The 24,410-nt window shown below is 50.4% G+C and overlaps 1 protein-coding gene across 2 annotated transcripts; it reads right to left on the bottom strand.

Moving 5' to 3' along the window:
• Positions 1-441: 441 nt before the first annotated feature.
• Positions 442-16,940, bottom strand: LOC132588411 (protein S100-A16-like). Of its 2 annotated transcripts, none has more exons than XM_060260791.1 (3): positions 16,752-16,940; positions 2,463-2,640; positions 442-1,254 (listed from the first exon to the last, which is right to left on the bottom strand). In XM_060260791.1, exons 2-3 carry the CDS (start codon positions 2,616-2,618, stop codon positions 1,096-1,098), a joined length of 315 nt encoding a protein of 104 aa, XP_060116774.1. In that variant the 5' UTR covers positions 2,619-2,640; positions 16,752-16,940; the 3' UTR covers positions 442-1,095. The 2 variants fall into 2 exon arrangements, with proteins under 2 accessions (XP_060116774.1, XP_060116780.1); XM_060260797.1 differs by lacking the exon at positions 16,752-16,940 and adding an exon at positions 6,304-6,485 and having other exon boundaries at positions 2,463-2,709.
• Between the last annotated feature and the right edge of the window lie 7,470 nt (positions 16,941-24,410).

Below are 24,410 nucleotides of genomic sequence, written 5' to 3'. Positions count from 1 at the left end.
CCTCTCTGTGGGTGCCCGTTTTATTTCCCCAACAACAAAAAAGAATTCACATTCCAAAAGCCAGTTTGGTGTAGTGGTTAAGTGAGCAGACTCTTATCTGGGAGAACCGGGTTTGACTCCCCACTCCTCCACCTGCACCTGCTGGAATGGCCTTGGGTCAGCAATAACTCTCGCAGGAGTTGTCCTTGAAAGGGCAGCTTCTGTTAGAGCTCTCTCAGCCCCACCCACCTCACAGAGTGTCTGTTGTGTGTGGGGGGGTAGAGATAAAGGAGATTGTGACCGTTCTGAGATTCAGAGTGAAGGGCAGGATAGAAATCCAATCTTCTTAAAAGAAAAGGACAGAGGGATCCATGTGACATATATCTCGGCAGTAGTAAGATTTGGCACCACTCAGAGGATGTTAAAGAATTACTGAGAAGAAATGGGACTCCGACACTCTAATTCAACTCTAGATTTTATTTTAATGCCATTTCAGAGTTACTGTGCTCCCTGGTGGATCTCCCCATAACTACACCGTGCCCAGTTGCCATATCTCTCAGTGTCCTCCAGAAGAAGGAGAGGATGGGCAGACAGGTGGTCTAAAAGCAGGACTACTTTTGCATATTAGGTCACACCTCCTGACGTCACCATTGTTTTGTGTAGAAAAAGCCCAGCAGGGACTCATTTGCATATTAAGCCACACCCCCTGACGCCGCCATTGTTTCGCACAGGGCTTTTTGTGTAGAAAAAAAGCCCAGCAAGGACTCATTTTAAGATTAGGCCACACCCCCTGACACCAAGCCAACTGGAACTGCATTCCTGCGTGTTCCTGCTAAAAAAATTAAAAATTTTTAAAAACCCTGTTTAAAAGCCATACCCCCATTCCTGGCCTCCTCAGGGTAAGGCTGAACTGCAAAAATGGCAGCAGAAGGTATATGTAGGACCCAGTCCAGCCAGCAGGGGGAGCTGGAAAGGTGCAGTTCTTGGATTGGAACACCCATGAACACTACTGGATTGAGGACAGTATTGTCTACTCAGACTGGCAGCTGCTCTCCGGAGAGAAACAGGAAGTCCAGAAGGGGAGTATCAGTGAAGATCTTGGCTCCCATTCGCTCGTTACTTCTCAGCGTTCTCCTCCGGCTCTTCCATGATGAACAAGAGTGAGTTTGCGATTCTGCCCATTAAGGTCCAGTACTCCTCGAAGCCGATCTGCCCGTCTTGGTTCTTATCGCAGCTCTGCCTCATCTGGTCGACCGCTTGGCTGTTCTCGGTGTCCTGGAGGCGGGAAGAGCAGAAAGAAAGAATAAGAACATCAAAGAAGCCACGTCGGATCAGGCCAATGGCCCATCCAGTCCAACACCGTGGCCAAAAATACCAGGTGCTATCAGGAGGTCCATCAGTGGGGCCAGGACACTAGAAGTCCTCACACTGTTGCCCCTCCCAAGCACCAAGAATACAGAGCATCACTGCCCCAGATATAAGAACATAAGAGAAGCCATGTTGGATCAGGCCAGTGGCCCATCCAGCCCAACACTCTGTGTCACACAGTGGCCAAAAACCCCAAGTGCCATCAGGAGGTCCACCAGTGGGGCCAGGACACCTCACGGGTGAAATGGCTGAAAAGCAGGAATGAAAGCCGCCTGCCTAAGCTGGGTTGCCATCCTCCAGGTAGCCCCTGGAGATCTCCCACTATTGCAATAAATCCCCAGATGACCAAAATCGGTTCCCCTGGAGAAAACGGCTGCTTTGGAGAGTGGACTCTGTGGCATTAGACCTGGCTGAGGCCCATCCCGAAACCCCACCCACTCCAGGGTCCACCCCTAGGGTTTCCGGGTCCAATCAAAGAAATATCTGGGGGCTTTGGGGGTGGAGTCAGGAGACTTTGGGGGTGGAGCCAGGTTGGGACAAGCATGATTGAACTCCGAAGGGAGTTGTGGCCATCACATTTCAAGGGACTGCACACCTTTTAAATACCTCCCCTCCATTGGAAATAATGAAGGATAGGGGCACCTTCTTTTCAGGCACATAGAATTAGACCCCCTGGTCGTATCTTTTTGAAACTGGTTTTGGGGAGAAGCATTGGATGCTATGCTGCAAATTTGGTGCCTCTATCTCAAAAAACAGGGGCCCCCCTCCAGAGTCCCAGATACCCACAGATCAATTCTCCATTATACCCTATGGGAATCGGTCTCCCTAGGGAATCGTGGAGTGCCCGGCAGATATTTCCCTCCCTCCCCTCCCCCCACTTTCTGACGACCCTGAAGCGGGGGGGGAAGGCCTCCATACCGGGGGATCCTCTGCCCTCACCTGGGGATTGGCAACCCTAGTCTGTGTCAGGGGGCCCCATTAGAAACCCAGGGCACCCCCAGCATCTTCCCCGCTTCCACGTATGACGACACCAGCCCTGTCTTAACTCTGTTGTCTGAGATTTGAATCCTCCCCCAACCAGCCTGCGCCCAGAATCTCCGGGCCTCTCCTCTCACCGTCAACATGTGGTGGAGTTCCTCACTCAGCATCTTCTGGAAGCTGCCTTTGCTGATCCCCCGCTTCCTTCGGAAGAAGCCTCTGGTGGCGTACTTGTCATAGGTCTTCACCAGCGTCTCGATGGCCTTTTCCAGCTCCGAGAGCTCGGCAGCCATCGTTTCTTTTCTCCCGGGGCACCTGTTCGAGGAATGGAGGCACGCCTCAAATCAGCACCGCTCTAAGCTGATAGGTAGATATGTGACTCTACTTTAGAAGGAGAAGAAGATAATGATGAAGAAGAAGATAGTGGATTTATATCCCGCCCTCCACTCCGAAGAGTCTCAGAGCGGCTCACAATCTCCTTTCCTTTTCTCCCCCACAACAGACATCCTGTGAGGTAGATGAAGATATTGGATTTATATCCCGCCCTCCACTCCAAAGAGTCTCAGAGCGGCTCACAATCTCCTTTACTTTCCTCCCCCACAACAGACACCCTGTGAGGTAGATGAATATATTGGATTTATATCCCGCCCTCCACTCCGAAGAGTCTCAGAGCGGCTCACAATCTCCTTTCCTTTTCTCCCCCACAACAGACACCCTGTGAGGTAGATGAAGATATTGGATTTATATCCCGCCCTCCACTCCAAAGAGTCTCAGAGCGGCTCACAATCTCCTTTACTTTCCTCCCCCACAACAGACACCCTGTGAGGTAGATGAATATATTGGATTTATATCCCGCCCTCCACTCCGAAGAGTCTCAGAGCGGCTCACAATCTCCTTTCCTTTTCTCCCCCACAACAGACATCCTGTGAGGTAGATGAAGATATTGGATTTATATCCCGCCCTCCACTCCGAAGAGTCTCAGAGCGGCTCACAATCTCCTTTCCTTTTCTCCCCCACAACAGACACCCTGTGAGGTAGATGAAGATATTGGATTTATATCCCGCCCTCCACTCCAAAGAGTCTCAGAGCGGCTCACAATCTCCTTTACTTTCCTCCCCCACAACAGACACCCTGTGAGGTAGATGAATATATTGGATTTATATCCCGCCCTCCACTCCGAAGAGTCTCAGAGCGGCTCACAATCTCCTTTCCTTTTCTTCCCCCCAACAGACACCCTGTGAGGTAAATGAATATATTGGATTTATATCCCACCCTCCACTCCGAAGAGTCTCAGAGCGGCTCACAATCTCCTTTCCCTTCTTCCCCCACAACAGACACCCTGTGAGGTAGATGAAGATATTGGATTTATATCCCGCCCTCCACTCCAAAGAGTCTCAGAGCGGCTCACAATCTCCTTTACCTTCCTCCCCCACAACAGACACCCTGTGAGGTAGATGAAGATATTGGATTTATATCCCGCCCTCTACTCTGAATCTCAGAGCAGCTCACAATCTCCTTTACCTTCCTCCTCCACAACGAATACCTTGTGAGGTGGGTGGGGCTGAGAGAGCTCTCCCAGAAGCTGCCCTTTCAAGGACAGGGTCTCTGAGTGGTCACAATCTCCTTTACCTTCCTCACCCGCAACAGACATCCTGTGAGGTGGGTGAGGCTGAGAGGGCTCTCCCAGCAGCTGCCCTTTCAAGGACAACTTCTGCCAGAGCTATGGCTAACCCGAGGCCATTCCAGCAGCTGCAAGTGGAGGAGTGGGGAATCAAACCCGGTTCTCCCAGAGTCTGCACACTGAGCGGGCTGAAGCTAAATCCAGCGAAGACAGAGGTCCTTTGCTTGGGTCGTCGGGGTCCGGGGAGGGAAATCCCCCTTCCAGCTTTTGAGGGTGCACCGCTGATGGCGGCGGACAGGGTCAAAAGCCTGGGGGTACTATTGGAGCCCTCCTTAATGATGGAGGCTCAGATAGCAGCCACTGCCAAGTCCGCTTTTTTTCATCTTAGGCGGGCAAGGCAGTTGGCGACGATCTAGCAACAGTGATCCACGCCACGGTCACCTCGAGGTTGGACTACTGCAATGCTCTCTACATGGGGCTGCCTTTGTGCCGAACCCGAAAGCTACAGCTAGTGCAGAATGCTGTGGCCCGGCTGTTGTTAGGACTCCCAAGAAGGGAGCACATCCGGCCAGGGCTCCGGGAGCTGCACTGGCTGCCAATAGCTTACCGAGTCCGGTACAAGGTGCTGGTCATTACCTTTAAAGCCCTATATGGCCTAGGACTTGCCTACCTGAAGGACCGTCTCTCCCCACATGTGCCCCAGAGAGTACTGAGATCGGGAACTCGAAATCTCCTAGTTATCCCCGGGCCAAAAGAAGCCTGCTTAAAATCTACCAGGGACCGGGCCTTTTCTGCGGCCCCCTCCTGGTGGAACCAGCTGCCGGAGGAGGTGAGGGCCCTGTGGGACCTTGCCCAGTTCCGCAGGGCCTGTAAGACAACCCTCTTCCGGCTGGCCTATGACTAGCTGGCACAGGAAACCTGGTGTAGTCATACTAGAGCAGGGGTCCTCAACCTACGGCCCGCGGGCCAGATGCGGCCCGCTGAGGACGTTTATGCGGCCCGCCGGGTTATGGCAAAATCAGACCGGAAGTGACGTTCAACCTAAACTTGCGTTAGCAACGCACACTTCCGGCACTCGGCTGAGGTGGCGGAGACAGAGTGTGAGGTGATACCAAGGTGAGGTGAGTTTCCAGGCCAGGGTGTGTGGTGTGGGGAAGGGAGAGAGATGCAGAAGACGGAGAACTGACGGTCCGCGGCCTTGTACAGTAACGGCAGTCCGGCCCTCCAACAGTCTGAGGGACAGTGAACTGGCCCCCTATTTAAAAAGGTTGAGGACCCCTGTACTAGAGGTTGCTGACCCTAATGTTTTAAATGTTTTAAATGTTTTATAATTTTAAATATTTTATAATCTTAAATGTATTAATTAATTTTAACTGTTTTATGCTTAAATGTTACTATGTGAAATATTGTGCTGTGAGCCGCCCTGAGCCACTTGTTGGGAAGGGCGGGATATAAATCGGAAAATAAATAAATTAAATAAATAAATTAACCACTGCACCATACTGGCTCAGTTTAAAATGTGGTTCATGGATATCTTACAGGGGAAGGGAGACACATAATATCGAGCGTCTATTTAGCATCACACTGTATTCAAAGAAACTCACATTATTTAGTCATGACCTTTATAACAACCCTGCAAGGTAGGCCACTATGATTACTCCCACATTGTAGGTGGGAGGGGGGAAGAAAGGGCAGTTTGGCCACCTATGGATTTCCTGGCATGTGTGACATCTGAAAAACAGTCCTCGTGCGAATTCCTCATATCTATACTCCCTCCCTTCAGAAGCCACACACACCATTCATATACCACTGCCACGCATACACGACATTGATAGACCGAAAGAAATTCAGTCTGACAAAAGAAATTCACAAAAATAAACAGAGAGGAGGTGGAGGAGGAAGAAGAAGAGGAGGAGGAGGAGAAAGAGAGGAGGGGTGGAGGAGGAGGAAGAAGAGGAGGAGGAAGAGAAAGGAGGAGGGGAGGAGGAAGAGGAGGAGGAGGGGTGGAGGAGGAGTAGGAAGAAGAAGAAGAGAAGGATGGGGAAGTGAGGAGGAGGAGAAGAAAGAGAAGGGGAGGAGGAGGAAGAAGAGGAGGAGGAGGAGAAAGACAAGGAGGAGGGGGAGGAGGAGAAAAGGTGGAGGAGAAGGAGGAGGAGAGGAGGAGGTGGAGGAAGAAGAAGAAGATCGACAATACCAAAAGCAGATTAAAAAAACAGGCTTAATCCTGGCTGCAGTTTTTTTGGAATGAATACATTTCCCGCAAGCACCTAAAAGCCTTTCAAGAGGGGCCCTTTTGTAGAAGAGAGTTCCACCGTTTAGGAAGGCCACCACACAAATTGTTCTCGCCTCCAACACACCTTTGACGATGCAGGTCCGTGTACCAGAGCCCCCAGGGCTGATCTCGGAGCCCAGCTAAGTGGGTCAGAACCATCAGAGACCCTGGAGAACCCAGCCTGTGAAGGACTTTGGAGTGTTTGCCGATGGTCTCAAGAGCATCGATGCGCTCACTGAAAGGTCTTTACTGGAAATGGGAGAAAGAGAGTTTCCCGTCGCCTCCGTTTACTTATTAACCCAGGTGTGCTTTTACTGCCACGGTTCTGCGAAAAAACGTTAGTTCTGTTAGTTCAAGTTCCTTAAGCAGAAGGAAGTACAGGCTGAGACAGGATTCTTTGGATTCAAACCAAGAAGGTGGAGCCCAGGAATAAAGAGAGGAAGAATTTGATTCATGGAGGATATGTCTACCAACGCTACTAGTCATGGTGGCTGAGGGGAATGTGAGGGGGATCTCCACATTCAGAGGCACCAAACCTCTGAATCTAGAGCCAGGAGGCAACATCATGGGAAGGCCTCAGCCCCTCTGCCCTGTCCTCCAGAGGAACTAGTTGAAACCACTGTGTGAGACGGGATGCTGGACTAGATGGACCCTCACTGGTCTGATCCAGCAGGGCTCTTCTGATGTTCTTATGAGGAGAAGGCCTCGGCCACTCTGCCCTGTTGTTGGCCCTCCAGAGGAACTGGTTGAGGCCACTGTGTGAAACAGGATGCTGGACTAGATGGAGCCTCACTGGTCTGATCCAAGAGGGCTTGCCTGATATTTTTTATGAGGGGAAGGCTTCAGCCTGTATGCCCTGTTGTTGGCCCTCCAGAGGAACTGGTTGAGGGCTCTGCATGAGACAGGATGCTGGACTAGATGGACCCTCACTGGTCTGATCCAGCAGGGCTCTTCTGATGTTCTTATGAGAGGAAGGCCTCGGCCTCTCTGCCCTGTTGTTGGCCCTCCAGAGGAACTGGTTGAGGTCACTGTGTGAGACAGGAGGCTGGATTAGATGGACCCTCACTGGTCTGATCCAGCAGGGCTCTTCTGAGGGGAAGGCCTCAGCCTCTCTGCCCTGTCATTAGTCCTTCAGAGGAACTGGTTGAGGCCGCTGTGTGAGACAGGATGCTGGACTAGATGGACCCTCATTGGGCTGATCCAGCAGGGCTCTTCTGATGTTCTTATGAGGGGAAGGCCTCGGCCTCTCTGCCCTTTTGCTGGCCCTCCAGAGGAACTGGTTGAGGTCACTGTGTGAGGCAGGAGGCTGGACTAGATGGACCCTCACTGGTCTGATCCAGCAGGGCTCTTCTGATGTTCTTATGAGGGGAAGGCCTCAGCCTCTCTGCCCTGTTGTTGGCCCTCCAGAGGAACTGGTTGAGGCCTCTGTGTGAGATAGGATGCTGGACTAGATGGACCCTCACTGGTCTGATCCAGCAGGGCTCTTCTGATGTTCTTATGAGGGGAAGGCCTCAGCCTCTCTGCCCTGTTGTTGCCCCTCCAAAGGAACTGGTTGAGGCCACTGTGTGAGGCAGGATGCTGGACTAGATGGACCCTCACTGGTAGGCTTCCCAACCCTCCCGCCCTGGCGGGGGACCCCAGGATTTCCACCCTCTTCCCCCGCTCCCCAAAAAAATGGAAGCGGGGGGAGAGGGGGGGAAACGGCAAGCCGCCCGATCCTGGAGCGGGCGAGGCCGCCGCGCCGCACCGCTGCCGCCCCCTCCCCGCCCACCGCAGTTGTTCCTCCGAGATGGGCCCAGGCTGAGCCCATCTCGGAGGAGCAGCCAAGAGGCGTCAGCAGCGCAGGGGAGGGCGAGGCAGGCCAGGAGCATGGCGAGCCGCGAATCCGGGCCCTTCTAGGACCCAGACTTGCGGCTCGCCACGCCCCCGGCCCGCCTCCACACCCCCCTCCGCTTCCACCCCAGAGGCCGAGTGGGCGAGGCCGCCGCGCCGCTGCCGCCTCTTCTCTGCTCGCCGTGGCTGCTCCTCCAAGATGGGCTCAGGCTGACCCCATCTCGGAGGAGCAGCCACGGCGAGCAGAGAAGAGGCGGCAGCTGCGGGGCGGCTCGCCACGCTCCCCGGCGCCGTTTCCTCCCTCCCCCCTAGCTCCACCCCAGTGTCTCCTGGCTCCACCCCCAAAGTCCCCAGATATTTCTGGGGTTGGACTTGGCAACCCTACTCACTGGTCTGATCCAGCAGGGCACTTCTGATGTTCTTATGAGGGGAAGGCCTTGGCCTCCCTGCCCTGTTGTTGGCCCTCCAGAGGAACTGGTTGAGGCCACTGTGTGAGACAGGAGGCTGAACTGGATGGACCCTCACTGGTCTGATCCAGCGGGGCTCTTCTTATGTTTTCATGTTCTTGATGGTTAGGGCAGTTCCTCAGTGGAACAGGCTTCTTGGGGGGTGGGGAGAGTGTTTAAGCAGAGGCTAGATGGCCATCCAACAGCAATGCTGATTCGATGAATTTAGGCAGATTGTGGGATGGCGGGCAGGAAGGGATAAGCCAGCGCTCAGCTCTTATGGCCCTTTTATATATGCCCAAGGTAATGCCAACGACCACTTCGAGATCAGGAAGGAATTTCCCCCCAGGCCAGATCGATCCAGGCATCCTGGAGTTTTGGGGTTTTTTGCATTCCTCTGGGCATAGGAAGAAAGTCACTGGAGTAGCTTGGGGTAGGGTTGCCAATCCCCAGGCGGGGGCAGGGGATCCCCCGGTTTGGAGGCCCTCCCCCCGCTTCAGGGTCATCAGAAAGCAGGAGTGGGAGGGAAATGTCTGCTGGGCACTCCATTATTCTCTATGGAGGCCGATTCCCATAGGGTATAATGAAGAATTGATCTGTGGGTATCTGGGGCTGGGGTGGGACCTTTGTAAGAAAAAGCCCCCTACTTTTCATACACGTGGACATCGTGATCACCAGTATGGTTGCCAGGGTGCCTGGAGTTTTCACTCGCACACATCTGCTCTAAGACGTGGACTTTGCTTACGGTTTCTAAGGCTTATGCGGATACTATAAGCCTCAGCTTTGCAGCAGCATTCTACATCTCTGGATGGGTGTTAGCCAGAACTACAGAAGAGCCTCCAGCCGCTCCTTGTGTGCACAATCTTGGCAAACAGTTTCCAGCCTGGACCATAGAATACACTTTGGGAGGCTAACACCAGCTATCTTCCAGCAGTGCCAAGATCCATTTCAGCAAAGCGGGAGGCTCACATACTGAACAGATGTCACCCATCCATGAGGCCATCAAGCTTATCTAGCCGTGGACCCTGCCAGACCGCCTAAGCCTTTGTCCGACGGAACTAAGGACAAAGACTGATGCCAAGAACACTGAAGAAAAGGAAGACCATCTTCAACCAGAGCCAAGTTCTTTGTGGAAACCGGGTGTTACCTAGATAGTAATTTGGCCATCTATTGCCATCTTTTTAGATAAGTTTAATAGTCTTAAGTACCCCTCCACCCAGTAATTTTCCCCATTCTTCTCCCCAACAGTCATCTTGGAGCTTCCCTACCCTGGCTTATTGTTACCTAGAGGTCCAATCAGGTAACCAGGGCCCAAGCTTGTTCATTGGTCAGTTATGGGTACCCAATTAGGTGCCACCAATTAACTTGCTACTGGCTACTGCAGAAGTCCAGCCCTTATGGTCACTGCAGAGCCTCCCCTTTTTCCACCCCTGTACCTCCCATCCCCTGAGGGTCTAAGGTAGTCTATTTAACCTCTGACCCAACTCCACTCAGGTGTGCGTCTAGCAGTACCCCAGTTCCGCTGTCTAGATCCATCCCTGATTCTGGCCACAGTTGAGGGTCCCATTCCCCCCGTCCTCTTTTGTCGCCATTGGAGCCTTCCTTGAAGACTACGATCGGTAGTTATCACCCTGTTTGTCTATCCATGTGTTGTCTCTATATCTCTCTCTATTTTTCCTAGGACTGTATGTATGTTTCATGAGCACATTGCCTTGTCTGTATGCCTATATTTTTCTGGAATAAATTTTAATGGTTTTACTTAATTAGAGTCCTTGATAAATTTAAGCATTAATTTCTGGACGTGGATCCTGTACACATAGATAAAAGATCCTGATTAAGCCACGTGTCCACCTGACAAGTCCCCATCCTCGTTTTGAGGGCATTTTGGTTTACACCTTCCAGGCCATGCCTTCTCCAAGGCTGAGTAGAACTAAAGAGCCCAATGAAGGAGCGAGAAAGGTTGTTAGGGGACCCAAGGAGAAATGCGGGTTTTGAAAGGGCACGATCTTTTCTTCTTTCAAATGCTAACAGCAAAGCCAAGGAGACCTGTTTTGAATAGCAAAGCAGAGCTGAAATGGGAAAGCTAAAGCCACCCTCTGCCCTTTAGAGTAGAGCCCTAACTACGTAGCTAATTGTTGTACCCAACACAAGAATAGAATGATATAAAATTGCACCCCTTTTACTTTCATAGTAGTCAAAAGGTAAATACACAAATAACAAGTCGTAAGAACTAGGGGTGGAATTCTAGCAGGAGCTCCTTTGCATATTAGGCCATGCACCCCTGATGCAGCCAATCCTCCTGGAGCTTCCAGCAGGCCCTGTACAAAGAGCCCTGTAAGGAATTCTAGCAGGACCTCCTTTGTCTATTAGGCCACACACCCCTGATGTAGCCAGTCCTCCTGGAGCTTACCGCAGGCCCTGTGAGAAGAGCCCTGTAAGGAATTCTAGCAGGACCTCCTTTGCATATTAGGCCATGCACCCCTGATGCAGCCAATCCTCCTGGAGCTTCCAGCAGACCCTGTACGAAGAGCCCTGTAAGGAATTCTAGCAGGACCTCCTTTGTCTATTAGGCCACACACCCCTGATGCAGCCAATCCTCCAAGAGCTTCCAAAAAAGAGCCTTGTAAGCTCCTGGAGGATTGGCTGCATTGGGGGGGGGGTCTAATATGCAAAGGAATCCTGCTAGAATTCCACCCCTGATAACAATACAACAGTCTAGTCATGATACGCTTTTCTGCACCCCTCCGTTTTGTGCACCTGAGGCTCTTGTGACAGGCAAACTGAGGCTGCATCAGGTGCAATTTGCATTTTATGGAAGGGCTTGGATGATTGAGCTTAACCCCATTTGCCTGAGCTCAAAGTCTCTGTATCTGGTGCAGCGTGTGGACAAATTCACTGCTTCTCACGTGCACGTGAACATATGCAAAGCTGCCTTATACTGAATCAGACCCGTGGTGTATCGAGGTCAGTATGGTCTGCTCAGACTGGCAGACGCTCTGCACTGTCTCAGGCAGAGGTCTTTCTCATCTCCTACAGGGATGTCAACCCGGGGGGCCAATAAGACCCCTGGAGGACTCCTATCAGGCCCCCAAGCAACTTGCTGGCATCTACTTCCTTCTCCCTCTCTCTTGCTTCCTTCTGCAACGCAGCGTGCTTTGCCAGGCTTGCTCAATCGCCCAGGAGCTACAGAACAAAGCCTCTATTTTCTCCATTGGCTGAGGCTCCTCCCTTGGGGAGGGAGGGGGAGGGAGTTTGCTTTGCCAGGCTCTCTCAGTTGCACAGCTACTGAGCTACTGAGCCAAGTACACAATTAACAAGAGTAATAACAACCAGGGGTGGAATTCTAGCCAATCCTTCTATTGGCTGAGGCTCCTCCCACTCCTGGTCCCCTGGGGAAGGAAGGAAAGAGCCAGAGCTTCCTTTGCCCAGTTCCCTAGATCCCATGGGAGAAATACAAAGAAAGCACCTTTAATACCAACGTGCTAATGTTTTAAGGGTTTTTTTAAAAAAAAAAAACACTTTCATTGTGTTTGTCTCTGTCCTTTGTGAAGTTTATATCTCTGCTATTTAATCTTAAATAGGTACACACAAGGCCGTGCCCAACATAGTCTGGCCCAACAAAGTCTCATTTATGTCCGATCTGGCCCTCGTAACAAATGAGTTAGCTGGAGATGCCGGGGATTGAACCTGAGACCTTCCGCATGCCATGCAGATGCTCCATCTCTGAGCCACAGTTTTATCCAGAAAGCAAACAACAGCCACTGCCCTTTTCCCTTTCACCAAGCTGTTTCCTTTATTTCAGCAATTTGCCCGCACACTGCTTTAAATGAGGGAGAAACAATACCATTTCCTGCTCCCTCCCACTGAAGATTACAGCCAGGGACAGTGCTTTGGATTCAGGAAACTGCAAGGAAGAGTTAAACCTTCTTTCCCCAGCAGCGAGGGTTGAATCCAGGTTGTCGTCTGCCCACAGCTATGTTTTAAGAGCCAAATTGCCCGTCTTGCGTTCTAATTACAGGACTCTAGTTTCGTGAGCTTTGGCCCAGAAGTTTAGAACATTTTTAGAGACACCACAGCAAATACAGGTTGTTGGGGAGAACACGGCGACAAAATGTCTGGGATGGGGTTCCCAACCTCCAGGTGATCTGGAGATCTCCTGTAGGGTTGCCAAGTCCAATTCACAAAATATCTGGGGACTTTGGGGGTGGAGCCAGGAGACATCAGGGGTAGAGGCAAAAGCAAATATAGATGGCTGCCCCTCTAGAGACACGTAACAGCAGACATGTAAAATCCATCTGATAATCTCCTGAGAACAATTCAAATGATCAGTATTTAAAATCAGTGAGGAGCGTCTGGCAGCAGAAAACCAGGTTCGACAGTCTAAAATAGGGCTGCCATAAGAACATAAGAGAAGCCATGTTGGATCAGGCCAATGGCCCCTCCAGTCCAACACTCTGTGTCACAGAAGAACAGAAGAGAAGCCATGTTGGATCAGGCCAATGGCCCATCCAGTCCAACACTCTGTGTCACAGAAGAAAATAAGAGAAGCCATGTTGGATCAGGCCAGTGGCCCATCCAGTCCTACACTCTGTGTCACATAAGAACAGAAGAGAAGCCATGTTGGATCAGGCCAATGGCCCATCCAGTCCAACACTCTGTGTCACATAAGAACAGAAGAGAAGCCATGTTGGATCAGGCCAATGGCCCATCCAGTCCAACACTCTGTGTCACATAAGAACAGAAGAGAAGCCCTCTTGGATCAGGCCAGTGGCCCATCCAGTCCAACACTCTGTGTCACATAAGAACATAAGAGAAGCCATGTTGGGTCAGGCCAATGGCCCCTCCAGTCCAACACTCTGTGTCACATAAGAACAAAAGAGAAGCCATGTTGGATCAGGCCAGTGGCCCCTCCAGTCCAACACTCTGTGTCACATAAGAAAATAAGAGAAGCCATGTTGGATCAGGCCAATGGCCCATCCAGTCCAACACTCTGTGTCACATAAGAACAGAAGAGAAGCCATGTTGGATCAGGCCAATGGCCCATCCAGTCCAACACTCTGTGTCACATAAGAACAGAAGAGAAGCCATGTTGGATCAGGCCAATGGCCCATCCAGTCCAACACTCTGTGTCACATAAGAACAGAAGAGAAGCCCTGTTGGATCAGGCCAGTGGCCCATCCAGTCCAACACTCTGTGTCACATAAGAACATAAGAGAAGCCATGTTGGGTCAGGCCAATGGCCCATCCAGTCCAACACTCTGTGTCACAGAAGAACATAAGAGAAGCCATGTTGGATCAGGCCAGTGGCCCATCCAGTCCTACACTCTGTGTCACATAAGAACAGAAGAGAAGCCATGTTGGATCAGGCCAATGGCCCATCCAGTCCAACACTGTGTCACATAAGAACAGAAGAGAAGCCATGTTGGATCAGGCCAATGGCCCATCCAGTCCAACACTCTGTGTCACATAAGAACAGAAGAGAAGCCCTCTTGGATCAGGTCAGTGGCCCATCCAGTCCAACACTCTGTGTCACATAAGAACATAAGAGAAGCCATGTTGGGTCAGGCCAATGGCCCCTCCAGTCCAACACTCTGTGTCACATAAGAACAAAAAAGAAGCCATGTTGGATCAGGCCAGTGGCCCCTCCAGTCCAACACTCTGTGTCACATAAGAAAATAAGAGAAGCCATGTTGGATCAGGCCAATGGCCCATCCAGTCTAACACTCTGTGTCACATAAGAACAGAGGAGAAGCCATGTTGGATCAGGCCAATGGCCCATCCAGTCCAACACTCTGTGTCACATAAGAACAGAGGAGAAGCCATGTTGGATCAGGCCAATGGCCCATCCAGTCCAACACTCTGTGTCACATAAGAACAGAAGAGAAGCCCTGTTGGATCAGGCCAGTGGCCCATCCAGTCCAACACTCTGTGTCACATAAGAACATAAGAGAAGCCATGTTGGGTCAGGCCAATGGCCCATTCAGTCCAACACTCTGTGTCACATAAGAACATAAGAGAAGCCATGTTGGATCAGGCCAATGGCCCATCCAGTCCAACACTCTGTGTCTGTGCCAAGTCCAATTCAAGAAATATCTGGGGTATTTGGGGGTGGAGCCAGGAGACTTGGGGGTGGAGCCAGGAGCAAGGCTGTGACAAGCATAATTGAACTCCAAAGGGAGTGCTGGCTTTCTCATTTAAAGGGACCACACACCTCTTAAAAGCCTTCTCTCCATTGGAAATAATGAAGGATAGGGGCACCTTCTTTGGCGGCTCATAGAACTGGCAACCCTAGATGACCCTGAAGCAGGGGGAGGGCCTCCAAACTGGGGGATCCCCTGCCCCCACCTGGGGATTGGCAACCCTAAGCCAGGTGCCCATCCCAGAGAAGGCAGCACCCTAGCTCAGACGAGTTGTAGGCAGAACTGCCTAGCCTAGTAGAGTCTGGTTGAGCATACTGATGGACATATACAAGCTTGGCAGAACAGTGGCAAGCGCCTAGTTAGGCCATGGAAGCTGTGAGGCTGGCTGGCGTTTTCTTCTCTCTTTCCCCCTCTTTCCTGGCGACCCCGTGGCGCAGAGTGGTAAAGCAGGAGTGCTGCAGTGCTGTGGTCTGAACTCTCTGCTCACGACCTGAGTTCGATTCCGGCAGAAGCTGGATTCAGGTAGCCGGCCCAAGGTTGACTCAGCCTTCCATCCTTCCGAGGTGGGTAAAATGAGTCCCCAGCTTGCTGGGGGGGAAGTGTAAAAGACTGGGGAAGGCAATGGCAAACCACCCCGTAAAAAGTCTGCCGTGAAAATGTTGAGAAAGCAACATCACCCCAGAGTCGGAAATGACTGGTGCTCGCACAGAGGACCTTTCCTTTTCCACCAGGCTGGGATGTGGTGCAGCCCTTTCTCCAGAGCTATTTTTCCCTTTTGGGCTGTGTCTGCTTTCTCCTACCTGATAAGTACAGGAGAAATAACCCATGAAAAATGCCCATGGGGCTCCTCATCACGCTCCTTATCTCAGCAGGATAACTATGTGGAATTCACTGCCGCAGGAGGTGGTGGCGACTACAAGCATAGACAGCTTCAAGAGGGGATCGGATAAGCATATGGAGCAGAGGTCCATCAGTGGCTCTTAGCCACAGCATATTGTTGGAACTCTCTGTCTGGGGCACGTTATGCTCTGGATTCTGGGTGCTTGTGGGGGGCAAAGTGGAAGGGCTTCTAGCCCCACTTGTCAACCTCCTGATGGCACTTGGGTTTTGTTTTGTTTTTTGGCCACTGTGTGACACAGAATGTTGGACAGGATGGGCCACTGGCCTGATCCAATATGGCTTCTCTCATGTTCTTCTGTGACACAGAGTGTTGGACTGGATGGGCCATTGGCCTGATCCAACATGGCTTCTCTTATGTTCTTATATTCCCTATTCTTCCTCTGGCTGGACTCTCCACACCACAAGTGATCTGGTGGATGTTCTGTGGAGGGCTTTTCTATTGTTTATTCTAGAGCCTTGTGTGTCAGTAGCATCTTTAGTAGCACCTTGAGTTGCACCTTGAGTTGAGGCAACCTTGAGTTGAGGCACTCAACCTTGAGTTGAGGCACTCAACCTTGAGTTGAGTAGCACCTTGAGTTGAGGCAACTGGCATGTCTTAAGAAAAAAAAGATCAGCCCCAAATAGATCCCAAATATGCCCCCCACACTCATCAGTCCTTCCCAGGGCTTTTTTTGGTAGCAGGAATTCCATTGCATATTAGGCCACACACCCCTGATGTAGCCAATCCTCCAAGAGCTTATAGGACTCTTAGTACAGGGCCTACTGTAAGCTCCAGGAGAATTGACTACATCAGGGGTGTGTGGCCTAATATGCAAAGGAGCTCCTGCTAGAATTCCACCCCTGGCCGCTAGCCACTGATAGGCCTATACGGTATGAGTCTATCTAATCCCCTTTTAAAGCTGTCTGTATCTGTGGCCATCACTACATCCTTTGGCAGCAAATCCACAGTTTAATGCTTCATTCAGGGGGGTTTTTTGATAGCAGGAACTCCTTTGCACATTAGGCCACACACCCCTGATGTAGCCAATCCTCCAAGAGCTTAGAGAGCTCTTAGTACAGGGCCTACTGTAAGCTCCAGGAGGATTGGCTACATCAGGGGCGGGGTGGCCGAATATGCAAAGGTGTTTCTGTACAAAAAAAGCCCTGGTCTTTCCTCATCAGCCAGAGGCGAAGAGGTTTGCAGAGGCGACGAGATTTGGAAAATCAGTGCTTACCTGTCGAAGCCAGTTCCGGGCGCCTGAAGGCCGTTCCCTTTGTGCGTTTTCAAAGTGCAGTCCACCAGAGCCGCCCTTCCGCTGCCAGAGAGAAAGTCCAGATGCTCCCAGTAATTCGCTTAACTCCACGCTGGGACGTCGGTCATCTCTCTGAGCAGGCCCGGAGTGGAAATGCGATGCAGGAGGCAGCGGCGGTCCACAAAAGCAACAGGAAACCCGGCCTTTCCTTTTCAGATGCCCAATACGGATGAATAGATTCCTTTTCCTGGTTTCTTCTTGCTTTGTCCAACACGTTCACGTTGGGTTCGGGCCATTCTGCCCAATGCTGGCTGAACACAGGGAAGGAAACAAAGAAACTATTGATAGGGGGGGTTTTTTGGCAACAACTGCCTTGTAACCAAGTCAAATCACGGTTTCAGCGAGCTTGGCATTGTCTGCTCTGACTGGCAGCCGCTCTCCAGGGTTCCTGGCAGAAAAAGGCCTTTGTCAATATATTTTTAGCTGTGTAAAATGCTTAATTTTAACTCTGTAAAATGCTTAATTTAATATTTTAATGTTAGATCTTATGTGTTGTGAGCCGCCCTGAGCCACCTTGGTGGGAAGGGCGGGATAGAAATCATAAATAAACTAAAACTAAACTGATCAACACCTGCTAATAGCAATCTTTTAACTGGTGATGCTGGGGATTGGCGTCCTAGGCAAGACACACCTAGGGTTGCCAAGTCCAATTCAAGAAATATCTGGGGACTTTGGGGGTGGAGCCAGGAGACTTTGGGGGTGGAGCCAGGAGCAAGGGTGGGACAAGCATAATTAAACTCCAGGGGAGTTCTGGCCATCACATTTAAAGGGACAGCACACCTTTTAAAATGTCTTCCTTCCATAGAAAATAATGAAGGATAGGGGCACCTTCTTTTGGGGCTCATAGAATTGGACCCCCTGGTCCAATACTTTTGAAATGTAGGGGGTATTTTGGAGAGAGGCACTAGATGCTATACTGAAAATTTGGCACCTCTAGCTCAAAAAACAGCCCCCTCAGAGCCCCCGATACCCACAGATCAATTCCACATCATTCTCTATGGGAATCGTTCATGGAGGTGCATAATGGCTGTGGGGGAGGGGCTTCCCCGCCCGCCAGCTGGCTGGGGGAGGGGGGAAGCCTGTAAAACCGGGGGATCCCCCTCTGGGACCTGGGGATTGGGAAGCCTAGACACACCCCTCCCCCCAACTGATAACAATTCAGGGGTGGGATTCTAGCAGGAGCTCCTTTGCATATTAGGCCACACCGCTCTGACGTAGCCAATCCTCCAAGAGCTTACAAGGCTCTTTTTTGTAAGCTCTTGGAAGATTGGTTCCATTGGGGTATGTGGCCTAATATGCAAAGGAGCTCCTGCTAGAATCCCACCCCAGATAACATCACCGTTCATATGGGGGGGGCGCCCAATTCTGCGCCCCCAGAAGGCCAGCGCCCTAGACGATTTCCCAGTCTGCTTAGTGACAGGGTCGGCCCTGCATGGAATTCTCAGTTTCCCCCTGGAACCCAACACCTTGCCTGGGAGATCAGGAAAGCTCCCATTCTCCTAGTTTTCTGTACACACTACAAAACTATTCAGGAGGGGTCTTCGGCACAGATAATCGGGTCGCACTGCACAAAACAGGTGGATAATGGATTAGGGATTTGCTTGGATGATGGACTAGGGCAGGGGTGGCGAAACTGTGGCTTGGGAGCCACGTGTGGCTCTTTGACGCATATTGTGTGGCTCTTGAAGCTGGCCTGGAGAAGGCATTTCTCTCTTTCAATCGCTTCTCCGAGCCAAGCCAGCTGGCAGCTTGGAGAATGCCTTTAAAGTTAAATTTGCTTTCTTCCCATCTCTCCCTCCCTCTCCCATCTATTTGCCTTCCTTCCTTCTCTCCCTCCCTCCCTCCCTTGCGGCTCTCAAACATCTGATGTTTACTCTACGTGGCTCTTAGGTTAAGCAAGTTTGGCAACCGCTGGAATAGGGACCGTGGTCTATACTGCTGTGTACAGCTTCTTGTCAGTAGGATCCTATTTACGTAATTTCTGTACCACTTAGATCCCTCAAAGCTGAGTTAGTGTGAGCTAGCTCACAGATTTTTAGCCTCCAACTCACACGTTTTTGCCTCAGCTCAAAAAAAAATGGCCCCAGAGCAAACTAATTTAAGCAGTCGCTCACAACATTTTTTTAATTTTTGGAATAATCTTTATTTGTAATATACACCAATCCAACGTGACACTGCATTAAACCAAAGACAAATACACATTTGCTACAGAGAAGATACAAAGATGGAATGACATACCTTAGAAAAATAGCAAGTCCCAATAATAAGCCTTATTAGGAACCAAATATGAAACTACTGGAAACCCTACTGCTGTAAATTTTTCTTGATAATTTTGTAAGTTAGGCATGAGATGACAACTAGTGATTTTGCAATGAGCAAAACATTCTCACACCTTATTTCGCCAGGATGTTAAAGGTGGGCTTTTATCTCCCCATTTAGAAGCAATTAGCAGCCCCGTGGCGCAGAGTGGTAAAGCAGGAGTGCTGCAGTACTGTGGGTCTGAACTCTCTGCTCACGACCTGAGTTCGATTCCGGCAGAAGCTGGATTCAGGTAGCTGGCCCAAGGTTGACTCAGCCTTCCATCCTTCCAAAGTCGGTAAAATGAGTACCCAGCTTGCTGGGGGGAAGCGTAGATGACTGGGGAAGGCAATGGCAAACCACCTCGTAAAAAGTCTGCCGTGAAAACTTGTGAAAGCAACGTCACCCCAGAGTTGGAAACGACTGGTGCTTGCACAGGGGACCTTTCCTTTCCCTTTAGAAGCAATTACAATCCCAGCAAAGGCTAGCAGAGTTGTAATCAAAATATTTCTGCTTTTGTTTCCCAAACCCACTGGTAGCCTAGATAACAAGAGGGATTCTGGCCTGACAGACTTTAATGACAGTAAACATTTTGTTCACAAGACTTGCAGCTTAGAGGAAACATTGGGGGCCAGGTAGGAGCTTTTGGGAGCCCCTGCTCACTTCTTCAGGTACAGCTCGAATGCGAGTCCATTTGTCCTTATAGCTTGGAGCCTGCAGTGATTTCTGAGACAGAATGGCATTAACAGACATATGAAGCTGCCTTCTACTGAACCAGACCCTCGGTCCATCAAAGTCAGTCTTGTCTACTCAGACTGGCAGCGGCTCTCCAGGGTCTCCAGCTGAGGTTTTCCACTTCTATTTACCTGGACCCTTTTAAGTTGGAGATGCCGGGGATTGAACCTGGGACCTTCTGCTTACCAAGCAGATGCTCTACCACTGAGCCACCGTCCCTCCCCTAGAACACATGAACATATATGAGTCATCTACTGAATCAGAAGACTGGGTCCATCCAAGTCAGTATTGTCTACTCAGACTGGCAGCGGCTCTCCAGGGTCTCCAGCTGAGGTTTTCCACTTCTATTTGCCTGGACCCTTTTTAGTTGGAGATGCCGGGGATTGAACCTGGGACTTCCTGGTTACCAAGCAGATGCTCTACCACTCAGCCACCATCCCTCCCCTGATGTAGCCGGTCTGATGTAAGAAGAGCCCTGTAAGCTCCAGGAGGATTGGCTACATCAGGAGGGTGTGACCTCATATGCAAAGGAGCTCCTGCTGCAAAAAAAAAAAGCCCCGACTTCAGCCAACTACAATTCAAAACAGTGATCTGATCAGCTGGCGACATCTTCTCGAAGGAAGAAGATGAAGAAGAAGATATTGGATTTATATCCCGCCCTCCACTCCGAAGAGTCTCAGAGCGGCTCACAATCTCCTCTACCTTCCTCCCCCACAACAGACACCCTGTGAGGTAGGTGGGGCTGGAGAGGGCTCTCCCAGCAGCTGCCCTTTCAAGGACAACCTCTGCCAGAGCTATGGCTGACCCAAGGCCATTCCAGCAGGTGCAAGTGGAGGAGTGGGGAATCGAACCCGGTTCTCCCAGATAAGAGTCTGCTCACTTAACCACTACACCAAACTGGCTCTTAACCACTTAACTTAACCACTTAACCAAACAGGAGGTACGTTTAAGCCCTGACTGATATTATTGAACCTACTGAGTAATATTGACTGAGCCATTTCACACGGGAGCCTCCTTTTGACATTCCTTTGCTGAAGAACAAAGGACGCCCAGGTGAGCAACAGGGAGTCTCCCAGGAAGCTGAAAGGTTCTCTTGTAGGTCTATTTGTTTGTGCAGCTGGTGCCCGTTTACTCTTTTTGCGTGGAGATAATCCAGTTTGCTTTGAATGGCTCAGTTCAGAGAACAGACAAAACCAGGCTTTCATGAAACCAAGGTGTGATTGTCCAAATTTGAACCCCTTGGCTCATTGTGGTTTGTTCAGATCCATTATACCAGGATTTGTGATCACGCTGTACAGTTGCTTTTCTTAACCGACTAGTCTTAATCAGGGGTGGCCAAACTTGCTTAAGGTAAGAGCCACATAGAATAGACATCAGCTGTTTGAGAGTTGCAAGACAGGAAGGACGGAAGGAGGAGGAGAAGATGATGATATCGGATTTATATTGCACCCTCCAATCCGAATCTCAGAGTAGCTCACAATCTCCTTTATCTCCCTCCCCCACAACAGTCACCCTGTGAGGTGGATGGGGCTGAGAGAGCTCTCACAACAGCTGCCCTTTCAAGGACAACCTCTGCCAGAGCTATGGCTGACCCAAGGCCATTCCAGCAGCTGCAAGTGGAGGAGTGGGGAATCAAACTCGGTTCTCTCAGAGAAGAGTCCGCACACTTAACCGCTACACCAAACAGGAAGACAGGAAGGAAGGAAAATAGATGGAGGTGGGGAAAAAGCAACTTTAACTTTAAATGCATTCTCCAAGCCACCAGCTGGCTTGGCTTCGAGAAATGATTTAAAGAGAGAAATGCCTTCTCCAAGTTGGCTGACAGGGCAGTGGGGGCTTTGAGAGCCACACAATATGTGTGAAACAGCCGCATGTTTGGCCACCCCTAGTCTTAAACAAAGTTTCACATGATGTGTGAATGCAAGCATCCTGGCTAGAACCTGGTTGGTGTCAGTTCCCCTGAACTTCCTTGGTGGTCTCCCATCCAAATACTAACCAGAGCTGACATTTGAGCATACAAAGCTGCCTCCTACTGAATCAGGGTCCATCAAAGTCAGTATTGTCTGCTCAGACTGGCAGCAGCTCTCCAGGGTCTCAAGCTGAGGTTTTTCATGCTTACTTGCCCGGAGCCTTTTTAGTTGGAGATGCCAGGGATTGAACCTGGGGCCTTCTGCTTACCAAGCAGATGCTCTACCAGTGAGCCACCATCTTAGCTTCCGAGATCAGATGAGATCAGGCTAATATTTGTATAGCAGCTATATTTGTAGTATATTTATATAGTGCAGGGGTGGCCAGACTTGCTTAACGTGAGAGCCACATAGAATAAGCACCAGATGTTCGAGAGCTGAAAGACATGAATGTCAGATGTTTGAGAGCTGCAAGGGAGGGAGAGAGGGAGGAAGGAAGGAAGGAAGGAAGGAAGGAAGGAAGGAAGGAAGGAAGGAAGGAAGGAAGGAAGGAAGGAAGGAAGGAAGGGAGGGAGGGAGGCAGGCAGGGAGGGAGGGAGGGAGGACGGGCAGGCAGGCAGACAGACAGACAGACAGACAGACAGACAGACAGACAGACAGACAGACAGACAGACAGACAGATAGATAGATAGATAGATAGATAGATAGATAGATAGATAGATAGATAAAGAAGTTATTGGATTTATATCCTGCTCTCCACTCCAAAGAGTCTCAGAGCGGCTCACGATCTCCTTTACCTTCCTCCCCCACAACAGACACCCTGTGAGGTGAGTGGGGCTGGAGGGGGCTCTCACAGCAGCTGCCCTTTCAAGGACAACCTCTGCCAGAGCTATGGCTGACCCAAGGCCATGCTAGCAGGTGCAAGTGGAGGAGTGGGGAATCAAACCCGGTTCTCCCAGATAAGAGTCCACACACTTAACCACTACACTGGCTCTCCACTTAACCACTACACACTTAACCACAAACATACTTAACCACTACACCTAGATGATAGATAGATAGATGATAGATAGATAGATAGATAGATAGATAGATAGATAGATAGATAGATAGATAGATAGATAGATAGATAGATAGATAGATAGATAGATAGATAGATAGATAGATAGATAGATAGATAGGGCTTGGAGAGAGGTGGAAAGAAAGCAACTTTAAATGATTTAATCAGAAAAATCTCCTTCTTCAAGCCAGCCAATGGGGTAGTGGGGACTTCAAGAGCCACAAAGAATGTGTGAAAGAGCCACATGTGGCTCCTGAGCCTCAGTTTGTCCACCCCTGATATAGTGGATGCTTGTCTTTTTTTGCAACACACTGCATTTTTAAGGTGCAATATTGTAAACCAGCAAGAAAGCAAAAGAGAGGCTGTCCAGAAGAGGTACATTTCCTGGTATCTCTGCTAAGAATTTATTCGAACAAAGTTTGAGTCCAGCGGCGCCTTTAAGCCCTACAAAGTTTTATCCAAGGTATAAGCTTTTTCCTTTGCAAACTGGAGCGGAGGCCGTTTCAGGTCAGCCTCTTGCTGCCCTCTAGTGGCTGCTATTGCTCAACGCAGGAATTAGAAGCACTTGTTTAAAACTCCTGCTCCTTTTTCAGACTGCCAGCAGAAGAAACTTGATACCAGCTTCACACCCAGGTCTATTTAATCTCTTCCATTGTGCCTGGCATTCTGCACAGGACTCCAATAAGCAGCCACAAGAGCAGAGCCTAAAATACATTTTCCCTTCCCCTCCTCCTCCGCTTCCCCCCTCCCAAGTTGAGCCTGATTAGAGTTATGAAGACCAGAGAAGCAAGGGGGCGGGGAGAGAGAGAGACTGCGCCACGTCTTGAGGCTCTCTGGTGCCATCTAGTGGAGAAATCTTAGAACTGCTTGTGCTTTACGAGCTGGACTTTCCAGGATACGCGTCCTGAGGCTCTCTGCTGTCATCTAGTGGAGAGATCTTAGAACTGCTTGTATTTTACGAAATAGGGGTATTTCCACCGGTAAATGCTATCTAACAGGAAGCGACGAGAAGCAAAGAATTGGTGCCACTTTTCAACCCCCACACTTCATCGCTATAGACCTCTCACTCTCCAAAGGTGGATCAGTGTGACGTCCACGCTGTTACGGTTGCCAACTCCAGCTAGGGAACTTCCTAAGGATTTGGGGGTAAGGCCCGCAGTACGGTTGCCAAGTCCAATTCAAGAAATATCTGGGGACTTTGGGGGTGGAGCCAGGAGACTTTGGGGGTGGAGCCAGGAGCAAGGTTGGGACAAGCAGAACTGAACTCCAAAGGGAGTTCTGGCCATCACATTGAAAGGGACCTCTCTCTCTCGGCTTGACTTCGCGAACGAAGATTTAAGAAAGGTGCAGTAGTCCACGTCAGCTGCAGGCTTGCTGGTGGCTGACAAGACCAATGCGGGACAGGCAGGTCCGGCCACAGTGGCTGCAGGGAAAAGTCTGATTTGGGGTTGGTGCTGTAGCAGTGCGATTCTTCCTCAATCTCCTTTTGTCCTCAAGACCAGCTATGCGTGCGTTCTCAAAGGAAGAGACAGCCTGGTGGATGGTGTGCCTCCATGCTTTGCGGTCTGAGGCTAGGTCAGA

Source organism: Heteronotia binoei, chromosome 1 (assembly GCF_032191835.1).
Source record: "Heteronotia binoei isolate CCM8104 ecotype False Entrance Well chromosome 1, APGP_CSIRO_Hbin_v1, whole genome shotgun sequence".
NCBI classification, from domain to species: Eukaryota; Metazoa; Chordata; class Lepidosauria; order Squamata; family Gekkonidae; genus Heteronotia; species Heteronotia binoei.
The sequence above is the reverse complement of the archived record's forward strand: the minus strand, read 5'-3'. Positions and strand labels throughout refer to the sequence as shown.

Excerpts from the sequence above, each read along its gene's own strand:
- LOC132588411 (XM_060260791.1), bottom strand. The coding sequence starts at position 2,618 with ATGGCTGCCGAGCTCTCGGAGCTGGAAAAGGCCATCGAGACGCTGGTG. Across the intron at positions 1,255-2,462 it reads AACTCCACCACATGTTGACG|GACACCGAGAACAGCCAAGC; the intron begins GTGAGAGGAGAG and ends TCCCGCCTCCAG.